Source organism: Silene latifolia, chromosome 8 (assembly GCF_048544455.1).
Source record: "Silene latifolia isolate original U9 population chromosome 8, ASM4854445v1, whole genome shotgun sequence".
NCBI classification, from domain to species: Eukaryota; Viridiplantae; Streptophyta; class Magnoliopsida; order Caryophyllales; family Caryophyllaceae; genus Silene; species Silene latifolia.
The window spans coordinates 103,298,242-103,312,733 of record NC_133533.1 but is presented as its reverse complement, the minus strand read 5'-3'; the positions used below and the strand labels follow the sequence as shown (position 1 = coordinate 103,312,733).

General features: G+C 38.1%; 1 protein-coding gene across 1 annotated transcript; it reads left to right on the top strand.

Moving 5' to 3' along the window:
- Positions 1-11,148: 11,148 nt before the first annotated feature.
- On the top strand, positions 11,149-12,616 carry LOC141595799 (protein BIG GRAIN 1-like B). Its single transcript, XM_074415762.1, has one exon. The coding sequence runs from the start codon at positions 11,211-11,213 to the stop codon at positions 12,519-12,521; it is 1,311 nt and encodes a 436-aa protein (XP_074271863.1). The 5' UTR covers positions 11,149-11,210; the 3' UTR covers positions 12,522-12,616.
- Positions 12,617-14,492: the final 1,876 nt, after the last annotated feature.

Sequence of the window (14,492 nt, the reverse complement as noted above, 5' to 3'; positions counted from 1 at the left end):
AACTATCGCTATTTTCCTAGTTTTCTTCTCTGTTTTGAGCTATTAACCCCCTTACAAATTAAACTCAAATTCAAGTAAGACCCCTTATTATACCTATTGAAGAAATAACACTTGTGGTATGTTGAGAATCTTAAAAACCGAACTCAAAGCCTCTATGTTTTCGGATGAATTTGAAATGCTTGGGAACATTGTCGTGAGTCGTGACAGCCAGGCAGCTATTCACGTTGGCCTACGAAGAACTAGACATATTGACCTTGATTGGCAAATGTAACATTTCATTAGTTGCTGTTGGATATTACATTACTACCTAAATTTGTTAGCCATCCTGGTAACTAGACCTGGCAAAAGCAACCCGACCCGATTGACCCGACCCGAAAAAGTTGACCCGATACCCGAAGTGACTCGAACTACATCACCCGAATGTGACCCGAAAACCCGAATTGTCCCGATCCGACCCGAACACATCCCGAGCTTTCTTGACCCGTACTGGCCCGACCCGAAAATGACCCGTTCCGAAACCACTAAACCCGAAAATGACCCGAAAATATATAACTCTAATTGAACACAAAAGACTTGAAATGCCTATTTCTCTATTATTCATTGACCCGAAAATGACCCGACCCAAAACAATCCGACCCGCTTGACCCGAAACAGACCCGACAACAAACCCGAAACAGACCCGTCCCGACCCGAATTAACACGAACTCAACGAGAGACGCGAATTGACGCGACCCAAATGGGCCCGACCCGAACCCGACCCGTTGACCCGTTTTGCCAGGTCTACTTGTAAGTCTAGACCTGGCAAAACGGGTCACTCGGCCGGGTACGGCCTGTCGGGCTTTGGGTCGGGTCATTTCGGCCTGTCACATATTTCGGGTCGGGTTGGGTCGGTCGGGTCACTTTCGGTTTCGGGTCAATTTCGGTGACTTTGTTGTCGGGTCATTTCTGGCCGGGTCATTTTCGGGTATAGGTCATTTTGGGTCAGGTTGCTTTTGAGTTAATGGCTAAGCACTTAAGTTAATACTATTTTGATTAAGAAATACTCCCTCCGTATCAGACCAAAGGTAACAATTACTATAAACGGACGTACCATACCAAAGGTAACATTCCTTATTTGACCCACAACATTACCAACTTATCCTTATACTCATTTGATATTTACACAAAATGTCATTACATACCCCACCTACCAACCCACAATTAAACCCACAATTACATACCCCACCTATTTTTTCCCTCTTTACCCTTACTTTTCCCACTTTTTCTTAAATACTCCAATTTTCCCTACGTTACCTTTGGTGTGGTACGGAGGGAGTACTATTTTGCAAATTTAACTATTTATTAAGAATTATTTTAACCAATGAAACTTTATTTTGATATATATAGTATTAATGAGTTAGTACTAGTCGTTTCGGGTCATTTCGGGTCACTTCAAGTCATTTGGGATCAGGTCAGTTATGAGTCGGGTTTTTTCGGATTGGGTCACCTCGGGTCGGGTCAACATTGGGTCAGACAATGTTCGGGTCAGGTCTGGGTCGGGTCGGGTCGGTCAATTCGGGTTTTGGGTCATTTTCGGGTCTCGGGTCGGGTCATTCGGGCCTGACCCATTTTGCCAGGTCTACTTGTAACCCAGTTAGACCATTTGGTTTTTAGCCTCTTATCCTTACTTCTCATGCCCGAAAAATGCACATAACCTGCCGTACAAGACCAGATACTCATAAGCCACATACTTACACCAAATGTTCTTGCTCTGCGCCTCTGCTTGTATTTCTAAGCTATCAAATTTTGGTTTGAGCGGCATTGCAGCGATATATCAATATTTTTATACGTTTCAGATATTCGCCTTAGTCGTCCTGATTATCACAATGGTATTATTGTAATCTAGCACGACATCTGACCATTATAAAGGTTTTGAAAGTGACCGCAGATCGAGACAGCGACTGGGATCCAGCATCTGCAACTAATAATGGTCTCTAGAATAAAACCGATATTCAATACAGTACAGTTTTCATAATTATCACACAGTGAAGAGAGGCCTTTCCTTTCTAATTCCTCCATCTGTCTAAAGTGGGTAGAATGTCTCTTCAGTGACCCAAAAATTTCTGGTTTTAAAACAAGATTATGCATAATACACCCACCTGCAAGTCTGTCAGTTTTGCATAATTTGAATAAAAATCAAAACACAAATACAGCTCATTGATACAAAGAATTTGCTGATTTAGGGCCATTTATGTTTCAATAATATTACACTCTATATCAGAGTTCAGAGGTGAACTGTGGGCTCTACGACATTCAACTATTCAAGTGATCTGTATTATACTCCTTCTGTGTCCCGGTCATTTGTTTACCTTTTATGGATAATTTGATCCTCCATTTGTATTAACAAGACCCATAACTCGTCTTTTCCTCTCTTCTTGGTCTTTGTACTAAAACCAAAAATAAACAAATAATCGTGACAGAGGGAGTATAAGCACTACTACTGATATGTATATGGATGATAACAGATTAGTGAGTTGATTATTGCACGGACATGGAGTTAAATGAAATGTCAAGGGCATTTATGTTGAGCTGCATGAATGTTGCTTGCTTGAGCACGCATCTTGGCTGTACATATGTGTACATCTTAGTAGGGTTATGCCTCGTGGACACCCAGTGTTTGTTTCTAGCTTAAATTAGAATTTCATGTAGCATGTATGATTTGATTAGTTGTTAGTAAATGGACAATAATGATTCGATACCCATCGCCTCTAGATCAGAGTATTAATGCTCTACTGGCGGATATTGAAGTAAATAATAACTAAGGTTCTCCATTGTGGCATTGTTATAGTCAAATCTATCAGGAATCGAGTACCTCCCAACATAACTAAGATCCTCCATTGTTATAGTCAAATTCATCGAACCAATATTACGTTGAAGCAACACAAAATCATATTCCGGCTTAATAAAGAAGGTCGTCCATAACAATTGGGTTTCCTAGACAAATATGGTTGCAATCTAAATGTTCCAATTTCCAAACTTAAGGATAAATTTTCAAATTTTAGTCAAATTTTGGATTCAGAATCCAGATAAGGTAGAGAAAGATTAGTGTCATTTGATTATACTACATTTTTGGATATTGTATTGTATTTCATGTCGAAATTGAGTATAAACCGATTTTTGTTGGGACAAAGTATAATTTGAAATTATTGGATTTTATTTTGATGAATCGATATCTTTTAAGTCCATTCTGTGGGCGGTGGGGACTGTAGACCACACGCCTTGGGTGTAGGGGCGAACCCACATACAACAATGGTGTAGCAATTGCTACACCAAAGCCTGAGAATTTAATGTGAAAATAGAATTTTGCTATACCATAAATTATGAATTAATTAGTCATTAAATGACATTATGCTTCCCGTAATCATTCTTCCCCATTATAATCTCATCTAAATCTCAATTCCCGTAGTATATTACCATTAATGACGCCCTATTAGTATCTCATTTACTTCTTCATTGATCTATATGACGCCCTCTTTATTACTCCATATATTTCCAAGTTGGAGTTCTATAGGAACTTCCCACATGAATTGAGTTCCTAAAATCATATGAATTTTATTTCATGGAAACTCCATCTTCCCATTGTCAACCAAACAACCCCTAAGTTTATGAAAACAAAAAAAGCAAACAAACAATAACTATTAAAAAATCGCTTGCTAATCACATGACTAATGAATTAACAAAATGACAGTCTAATTGATAATCTTCTCTTTGATAGTTATTTCTACTGGTATCTGCGTTTCGTGCAACACGGCCAATGACTTCATCTTCCCTTCCTTGTGGGTTTGGTTGTTAATAATCTTGTTCAAGTTTAATAAGTTTCTGTTTTAATGTCACTTGGTTGGGGTGGAAAAAGTGTATCTACATATGTTATAAAATATATCTGAATAAGAGGTGTATCTAGTAAAGAAATAAAGTGTGTTTTCCGTTTTCCTGTCAGTTAAACTTTGAGCTTTTTTCTAGTGGTTAATTGTTTCAAGGTGGTAGTTCTTCCATCTGCATTTTGCTGGGTCTTTGGATAGTTCCTTTTTTTTTGTTTTAATCGGGGTTTAAGGTGTACTCGTTTTCGCTTCTTCGGTAGTTGAATTATGTCTTCTTCTATCGGTCACTATAAATTTCTTGAAACTTTTGCTTGTGCCCATGTTAGCGATGGGTTTATGGAGAATGATGGGGATAGGATGTTAGGATTTTTTATGAAAATGAAGGGGTCAACTCTGTTAATCTTAGCTGAGGTGAGGGAGCTTAAAGATAAGGGGAACGGTCTTTTTAGGCAAAATTATTTTGATAGTGCTGCAGCGTGTTATGATGAAGCTTGTAAATTGCTTAGTTTAAGTCTGGGAAATATTGGAGATGAAGATATTCAATCATTATCTGACCTTGTTGTTTCCCTTATTTCTAATATGGCTGCTTGTGCCCTGAAACTTGAGGAATACAGAGCTGCTTGGGGTTTATGCTCCATGATTTTGGACTCATTTCCTCGTAATGTTAAGGCACTTTTTCGTAGGGCAGTTGCTTATATGAAGTTGAAAAGGGTTTCGGAAGCTGAATTGGATTTGGTTAAGACCTTAGTGGTTGAACCTAGTAATAAGGATGTTTTAAGGGAATTAGATGTGGTAAAAGGTCACCTTCTCATTAAGGAAAATGGTAAAAGAATGCTGGAGGTTGCTACTGAAGATTGCGTGGATGAGAACAATAAGAAGCCTGCTCATGTCTCGGCTTCTGATGTGGGTAAAAAAGATAGTGAAAGCGTGGTCACAGAGGTGATGGATGATCAAAAGGATGTGAGTATAAAGGATAATGAGAGTGTGAATATGGAAGTGACGGAAGGTCAAATTTTTTGTGCCAATAAGTCAGTTATTGAGTTCCCCAAAAAGGGAGGAGGTAGTTCCTGTCTAAGGATTCCCGCAGAATCTTATAAAAAGTTGTTGGATGGTAAAACGGTGAGCTTTTACCGTAAACGTGATTTGTCAACTTTAACAATTCGTATTCTTAATGGTGAGACTACTAAGGAGCGAGACAATATAAGAGAACGATGTAAAAAGAAGAAGAAAAGGAGGAGATGTCCTAAAACGTGGAAATCTAAGATGATGGAGGCAATGAACGAAGACATGACTTCTTCTGAGGTTATCAACGTGAAACTTGATATTCCTAGCGTAAGCTTGAGCGCGTCATCTACTGGGGCCGTGACTTCAAACGCGTCTTCAATTTGTGACAATTTTTCTTCTCCTAGTACTCATATCCCCCAAGATAACACTAGGGGTGTTGTTAATGATCCAAGCGTTCCTGCCTCTCTGACTTTCTTCTTTTCAGCTCGTCCTAAGATGTGTAAGAATCCCTCGTCTATGAAGCCATCAGGCACCCCTATTACTCCTATGCTTTGCAGGTACCCCTTTACTCATCATGTGCACGAGAAGTGGAGAATCGCCACTTCCAAGAAGAATCAAAGCCAAGCAGATGAATCTCCAAGACACAGTTTATCTACTTTCTCAAAAAGTAGATCTCTCTCTCAAAAAGTAGATCTCTCTCTCTCATAAATTTCTACGTCCTCGTGGCGTAAGTGTATTTTGTTGCAGGTACTCCTCCGAAGCTCAGTTGATAAAGAAGAGAAAAGAAATGTTCGCTCATTTGGTCAGCTCTGATCGTCCCGCCAAGAAGCCTTTTTTTGGAAAACAACCCCATCTGTAGTTTAATTTTTTTATCCTAATAATGTATTAATAAATTCCGACTCCGAGAGTCGGGTAGGTACTGCGTAAGGAACTTATTTTTTCTGCTGCCAAAAAAAAAAAAAACTCCAACTTCTCATGAATTGGGTGACCAAACAAGACCTCATTTTTGCACTTCCTAGAAACTTCCAATTCACATAAATTTGGAAGGCAACCAAACAATCCCTTACTCCGTATTTGTTTCGTACTAGATTTTGAGTTACTTTTAATACTCCTTATTATTCTATCAAGACATGATAAATCTATAAGTAAAATAAATAATTGCATAGTTTCTAAGTGATAAAAAAGGCAAAGAATCGAAATTTAAAAGGATACATAAAAATGAATCGTATTTATAGTTTCGAGCATCTTATATTTTTGCTATACCAAAAAATAACTTTTGGGTAGCCCCTGGCTGCACTTGTTAGCTGTGCCTGTGCTACTACAGTATGTTAAATGGGCGTGTGATCTGTATGTGTAAAGGTCATTAGCTAAAATAGTAAATACTCCGTAGTGTTTTGTGGTACTTGGAACTAATTTGAAAAAATACGAAGGGATCAAGGAAATGATAACTCCGAGCCTCAAAGTAGCCGTACACTTCTTTACCACCTTGCTTTTATAATTATGCACGTTAGCTTCCACCTTCGACGTACGGAGGCTGTATTTTTGTTATATTCCTCATCCTTTATTTTTATTATCAATTTATACCAATCGGTTTTTAATGTGTGCTTTTAAGACACACGTTAGAAAAATCGTTATAATAGTAACATATTACTATAAATAGAAAACTTTACTTTGTGATTTGTTATCATGTATAAAATGAATACTCTCTCACATCAATAAAATTAAGAAAAAACGGAGTAGTTCATAAGTAATTGACTACTTCAGTTTAATCACCAGTTGATTTATTATGGAATCCCGATTGATGTGCCTACTGAAGAAAACTCGGTAATGTTATAAAGTCGACAAATATAAGCTAAGGCCAGACAATGTTGTGATTTGTTGGGTTAAAACATCCAACACAAGGTATTCAATTTGCTAAGTGTTACATGTTACATAAAATTAATAATGTACATGTAACTTAGGTAGTGTTAAATGAGTGTCAATGCATTAGCTTAACATTGCGTGAAAATTGCATTTGCACTTGGTGAAACGAATGAATTGTATTAATCCATTTGTATCATAACGTGAAGTGATTTTATGGTGTAAAATCTAACGTCATTTCATGTTGCTATATAAAGGATTGTAAATCCTTTGGAAAAGATATCTCACAAAAATATAATCAAACAAGGCGACTGTAAATAAAAATACAGTCAGGGTTTGAGGGTGAGGTAGAGTACAGCGGGTGTTTTTATACAATAATTTAGGAGGTTACTCTAGGGGTGATATTAGTGGCATTGACTAATATTACTGGAGAGCTAGTGGTTGTTATCTTATATTGTTGTGGGTTTCGAATTGGTATTAATTAGAGACGGCTACGTTGTACTGGTACTATATTATTATAGTGGATTCTAGTCGATTTGGCTAGTGGGTTTTACTTCCGGTTTGGAAGGTTTTGCCCTGGGTTTAACCCTAAATACTGTCTCATCTTATTATTGCTTACATTTATTTACTTTTACGGTTTACTTGTCAATTGGTTGCTTCCGTTGCGCGTGGGAGATTGGCGTTAATTTCCCAACAGTGGTATCAGAGCCACTAGGCTCGGTCTGGTGGCTGGTTTAATTGGCAAGGATGTCAAATATGGGGTCTCAATTTGCACTTCCAAAATTTGATGGTAAAAGTAGTTTCACCCTTTGGCAAAGAAGGATGAGCCTTGAAAGGAGTTGACGGTAAGCCGGAGAAGATGAGTGATGCCGATCGGGAAGAGGTTTGCACTAAGTGTGCAAGTACTATTAGGTTGTGCATCTCGGATTCTGTCATCAATTGTGTTCTTGATGACGACTCTCCATCAGTTATATGGGAAAAGTTGGAGAAGCTCTACATGGCGAAGTGTTTGACCAACAAATTGCTTTTGAAGCGGCGGTTATATCGGTTGAGGATGGATGAGGATGATAATTTAATTGGACATGTGAATTTGTTCAATGGACTGTTAGACGAGTTAAAGAAGATCGAAGTAAAACTTGAGGAAGAAGATAAGGCGTTATTACTCCTCAATTCTCTCCCAGACACATATGAGACTTATGTGGATACTATTTTGTGTGGTAAAGACACCATCACGGTGGAGCAAGCACAAACAACTTTATTGTCCTTTGATGCAAGGAAGAAGGACAAGGCCGAGGTACTGGAGTGACAAGACGCGGGTACGATTGCGATTGCTCGGGATGGGAGAGGTCGATCGTTTAACAGGGGAGGATGGATCGAAGCATGGCGGTCTCGGTCCAGAACGCTTCTAGGAATAATGATGTGAAGTGTTTCAAGTGTGGTGACCTTGGGCATATTAGGCGGTTTTGTCCTAAGAAATGCGGGAATGAAGAAAACAAGGGCGACACCAACTTGGTTGCCGGTGAAGGAAGTAGTGGTTGTTTCCTTACCGATGATAGTGACATATTTGCGGTCACGGATGTGAACGACGTATCTTCCAAGGAAGAATGAATATTAGATTCTGGTTGTGTCAACCACATTTGTACCCGGAAGGATAGTTTTGATGAGCTCCAAGAAAGCGTGGCTAGGACATTGAGTTTGGCTGATAACTCAACAGTTAATGTCATGGGTGTTAGGGGGGTGGTAAAAATCAAATTGTCAAATGGGGTGGTGCACACTTTGGACAAGGTTGCCTATGTTCTAAAGTTGCGGCAGAATTTAATTTCACTTAGTCAACTAGACTCCGAGGGTTATGGGTGTAAAGCTCATGGGGGAGTAATAAAAGTTACTAAGGGTTCTATGGTCCTCATGAAGGGGGAGCTACGTCGTGGTTTATACCGTCTGGATGAATATGCAGTAAAAACCTCAAAGGATAGCTGGAAATGGAAAAGTCGTGCACGTGTTTCGTTCGTGGAAGAGGCGACGAAGGTAGATTGTTTTCAGGTTGCAGACGGGTGCAAAGGTAAAATTCCTGCTGGTAGAAAGGTGGAGAGCAAGAAGTTTCTCTCCGGAGTCAAGTAACGTCATTGACTGGGTTTAGGCTGTACACGGTGGATTGGCCGTGATATTGAGTTAGGGGTGGAGATCGGATACTAAATCGGGTGTGCAGCTGGTGATTTTATAAGGCCAATGGTTGATTCCTCGGTGGTTGTCACTTGTGTTGGATGGGGTGATTTGTTGGGTTAAAACATCCAACACAAGGTATTCAATTTGCTAAGTGTTACATGTTACATAAAATTAATAATGTACATGTAACTTAGGTAGTGTTAAATGAGTGTCAATGCATTAGCTTAACATTGCGTGAAAATTGCATTTGCACTTGGTGAAACGAATGAATTGTATTAATCCATTTGTATCATAACGTGAAGTGATTTTATGGTGTAAAATCTAACGTCATTTCATGTTGCTATATAAAGGATTGTAAATCCTTTGGAAAAGATATCTCACAAAAATATAATCAAACAAGGCGACTGTAAATAAAAATACAGTCAGGGTTTGAGGGTGAGGTAGAGTACAGCGGGTGTTTTTATACAATAATTTAGGAGGTTACTCTAGGGGTGATATTAGTGGCATTGACTAATATTACTGGAGAGCTAGTGGTTGTTATCTTATATTGTTGTGGGTTTCGAATTGGTATTAATTAGAGACGGCTACGTTGTACTGGTACTATATTATTATAGTGGATTCTAGTCGATTTGGCTAGTGGGTTTTACTTCCGGTTTGGAAGGTTTTGCCCTGGGTTTAACCCTAAATACTGTCTCATCTTATTATTGCTTACATTTATTTACTTTTACGGTTTACTTGTCAATTGGTTGCTTCCGTTGCGCGTGGGAGATTGTCGTTAATTTCCCAACAATTATGGAATCCCGATTGATGTGCCTACTGAAGAAAACTCGGTAATGTTATAAAGTCGACAAATATAAGCTAAGGCCAGACAATGTTGTGATGTTGTTCGAGATATTGCGGAGTAATATCGCTCTAGGGTGAGGTCCCAAATTAATCAAATTCGTTACAAAGTGGTATATATAATTACATGGCAAGTTAATCTTTCAATTTAGCGAAGTTGAAATTTAACGCCCACAATTTACCTTCTTCCTACCCTCTCCTCTAGACATAAGTGTGTATTTTCCCTAAAAATAGACTTAAGAGTGTATTAAGAATTCCTTTTGTGTTGGATAGGTTTCCAAAGGTCTTTTGATTAATTGAACAAGTTTAGAAAAACTAAAGACTTTTTTTGTTTATCAATATTCAATATCTCAATCAAAACACTATGAATCAATACGAGCTATTTTGAACATAATAAAATACAGAGTATAACACAAGAGCATTTATTTCATACCAAAGTCTTTGACATAACCTCAAAAGTCTTATACCTTATACGGATATATAATTAAGGGTTCAATAAAACTCGAGATTAATTTTACAAAGTATTTATATTTTTGCCTTAATTAAGAATTCAAAACCTCACAATCATAATTGTAACACTATAATTAGACCAAACCTAAACTCCTCTAAAAAGCAACATCACGCCCACATTAGTACATTACCAACATAATTCAAGTGTTTTTTCTTGGTACCATCTACAATATTTCTTTATTTTTACTTTTTATACACCAACAATAATTATGTAAAGAACAAAGCAAGTATAAAGAGTAATAATTAGTCGTACAAACAACCACATTTACACAATAATGTAAACTTTAACATAAAGTTAAATGACCTAGGAGTGTATAGAGACGGTTAATCCTAGACTCCTAGATTATCCAAGCTGTCAGACTTTCTTTTCCTTTGCCTTCCCGCACGCGAGGCTAACTCTTCCTCTTTTCGGCTTTTTTCATTCCTTTTAAAAGCAACTTCCCCTGTACACACTGTTCATATGCCCACTTCTCCTATCCTTTCATTCTCTGCCATTCTCAATCTCTGTCTCTTTTCATCCCTTCATTTTAGTTGCCTTACATCATTCTTACCCCCGACCAATTATTATTATTATTATCATTGTAGGTCTTATGTTAAACGGTTTTTTATTAACCATTGCAAGATAAACTCATCATTTAACGATATTGGCTAACTAAAATAATAACCCCACGTTTTTTAAATTTTTATATGCGTCAGTCTCATAGTAAGGTTTTGAGTCAGGTGTACTCTCCGTTAATTATTACATTCCCTAATTATAGTATCATATGGTCAAACCAGTACTATTCTTATAATCCTACCCAACTCGAATACGAACCACAAAAACATGGTCATGTTTTACATCACTAAATGCATTTATCAGCTTTTGACATTGTGGTAGGGAGACAATTGAACCCATATTCACATGCTAATCTAAGCACATTATTAAGTACAAGGTACTTCCAATTTTCCTTATATATATAGGGGGCAACAATCAGCATGGAAAATATGAATTCTTCCTATTCTAATCTCATTTCACCACAACAAAATAAACCATCATCCAATATGTCTACTTTCCAAACAACAGCTACTACTACCACAACCATTCCTTTTCACAATAACATTAACCATAAACGAAGGGCTAAAACCCCTTCCTTCTCCTCCATCCTCCTCGATGCCATTTATCGGTCCATCGACGACACTTACACTGACACCGACTCCACACCTAAAACCGCAACTACAACCACAACCATTTATAGCAATAACAATGATGATGCTATTGATTACGATTACACACATGCATCCAAACAAAGGAGGAGCAAAATGCGAAGCGATAGTAATACCTTGGAAACTATCAATCTTCGTCACGCTATTATGATCGATTCCTGGATCGATAAACAATCACCGCCAACACCACCGCAACCACGACCACAACAACAACAACAACCGAAAGGTTATTATCAACATCAAAATGCGAATCATAACAAAATCAAATTCGTTCGTCAGAATTCGGTACCTTATCGATCAAGTAATTACGTAGGTTCATCGTCCACGTCATCGTCTTCTTCGTGTTTCACGCATCCGAAACGTGAAACACCGTCGAGAATTTTCAACAAAACGAAATTGAAAGCGTTGAAGATTTACAGTGACCTAAAGAAATCCAAGCAACAGCGACAACAACAGCCGGTATCTCCCGGCGCACGAATCGTGGCGTTTCTGAATTCGATTTTCAGAAACGCTGCTGTCGCTCAGCCGAGAAGGTCACCGGAGAATCCGCCATTAACGACGATGTCGACGTCCACTTGTTCGTCAGCATCGTCGTTTACGAGGTCATGTATGAGTAAAACTACGATATCGACTGAGAAATCGAATCGTTCAGTTAGGTTTTACCCGGTGAATACCTTTATCATCGAAGACGACGATACTAAGTCGTTGTGTAGAAAAGATAACCTACACAATGTTGATGATCGAAAGCTGCTCGTCTCGTCGACAAAAGCAGCTTTCGATCATCAACAACATAATAAGAAGCTAAAGAAAGAAAATGAAATTGAGTCAATGATAACGAAGATCAACCGAAACCGAAGCCATAGTAATAACCATGATCATAATTACAAAGAATTGTTGAGCTTTGAGATGTGTTCAGATGAAGAATTGATGAAACTAGATGACGACAATGATGACGAAGACGACGAAAGTTGTGCAAGTTCTGATCTATTTGAGTTGGAGAATTTGAGTTCGATTGGTGTTAGTACCTTCAGCGAGGAGTTGCCAGTGTATGGCACCACTAGTTTGAAGAAGTTAATTTCTTAATTAGTTTTTGTTTATTTGTTTTTAGTTTAATTATTTAGGGCTTTCAATTTTAGTTGAAGTTAATTTGTTTTTAGTTTATTGTATGACACCATTAACTTTCTTCTAACAAGGAGCACAAAGCAATTATGGTTTGGTATAGCATTTCTTCCATAGTTTGTGTTAGGTATTAAGTGGTAAATAAAAACAAAGTATGGAAAAATACACAAGATTTTAGTGGAAGAATTCTCCCACACCCTTCTTATATTAATCAACAAAGCAACTTACAAAGAATTCTTTGTAACACTACAACTTTGAGAACTCTCAAAATATACTAGCTAGGCTCTCTCTCACAATTCTTGGGTACAATTATGAGCAACCTAGCCAACCCTATTTATAGGGTAGTACAAATATTCTCCTTACCAAAAAAGAGTATGTCTTCCTAATTCTATTAGGAAACAAATAAACTTTCTAATATCTTATCTCTATTTTTCCAATAGGAAAATATTCCTAAATAATATGCAATATTAATTAAGAACTAACAAAATATCAGAAACGAATATCCTACTTTGTCTAGAACTCTAGACTTATATTTCCATATCAAGCCTATTTCCTAACAAACCTCCCCATAGGCTTAATATGTTAGTCAACCTTGATTAATGACGAACAACTTCACTGTGACGAACTCGTCTTGGCAAAGCCTCCCCTGAAACACAAACCTCTCCACAATGCTCGAGCTCATAGAGGTTTCTCTTGTTTCTTCTTCCTACTATAGTCACCGAGAACCCATTAGTGACCATAATCCTTCCGTCCCGTACATGAACGTTGTACCCAAGCGTATCTAATCTCCCTATTGAGATTAAGTTCTGGCTTAACTTAGACACATGTCTAACCTCAGCTAGATAGAGTATTTGATTGTAATGAAGCTTTATCTTGACCTCTACAACTCCTTCAATCTTCACCTTTTCTCCAGTAGGTAAAGTTATGAACTCTCCCTCACACTTTTCATAAGAAGAAAAACTTTCCTTCTTTGTACAAATATGATATGAACACCCGGAGTCTAAGATCCACTCTCCCTTAGCCTCACACTTCTCTTGTACCAAGAGCAAATCACCATCTTCACACTCGACCGCCACAGCTGCAACTCCTTTCTCCTTAGATTCCTTCAATAATTTTAAGTCCTCCTTCACTTGGAGACACTCATATTGAATATGTCCAAGTTCCTTGCAATAGTGACACTTCACCTTACGGCGCCCGCCCTTTTTTGAAGATCTACCGCCACTACCGTCAGCTACTAGTGCACCACCTACCTCCGAAGTGCTCGAACTTGAGCCCTGCTTTGACAACTTGTCCGCTTTGAATAGAACAACGACAGTTTCATCCAAGGTTAAAGTTGTCCTTCCCACTAACAAACTAGTAATCACGTTATTATAATGATTAGTATTTGGTATAGATGCCAACAACATTATCGCCTTGTCTTCCTCCTTGAATGTCTCATCTAAACTAGCCAAATGGGTGATCAAGCCATTAAACTTGCTAAGATGATCCCGCAAATCGCCGTTCTCTTCCATCTCGAGCTCAAACAAGTCTTTCTTCAAAAACAATTTATTTGCTAGGGACTTCGCATTGTATATGTTCCCTAGTTTTGTCCATAAACTCTTCGGATTGTCTTCATCAAGAACGCTATACTTGATTTCTGGTGCAAGGGCTAACCGAATAGTTTAAACTGCTCGTAGTTTCATCTCATTCCACTTGGAATCTTCTAGATCTTTGGGCTTCTTGTCCTCAAGGGTCTGATGTAACCCTTGCTGTATGAGGATATCTTTTACCATGCTTTTCCATAACGCGAAGTTGTTCTTACCATTGAACAACGACATCTCAAACTTACCACCTAATAATTTCTCCATCGCAGCGGAATCTTCAACCTAGCTCGGATGCCAATTTGTTAGGTATTAAGTGGTTAATAAAAACAAAGTATGGAAAAACACACAAGAT

What these genes read in the sequence shown, in the direction of transcription:
- LOC141595799 (XM_074415762.1), top strand. Translation starts at nt 11,211, where the DNA reads ATGGAAAATATGAATTCTTCCTATTCTAATCTCATTTCACCACAACAA.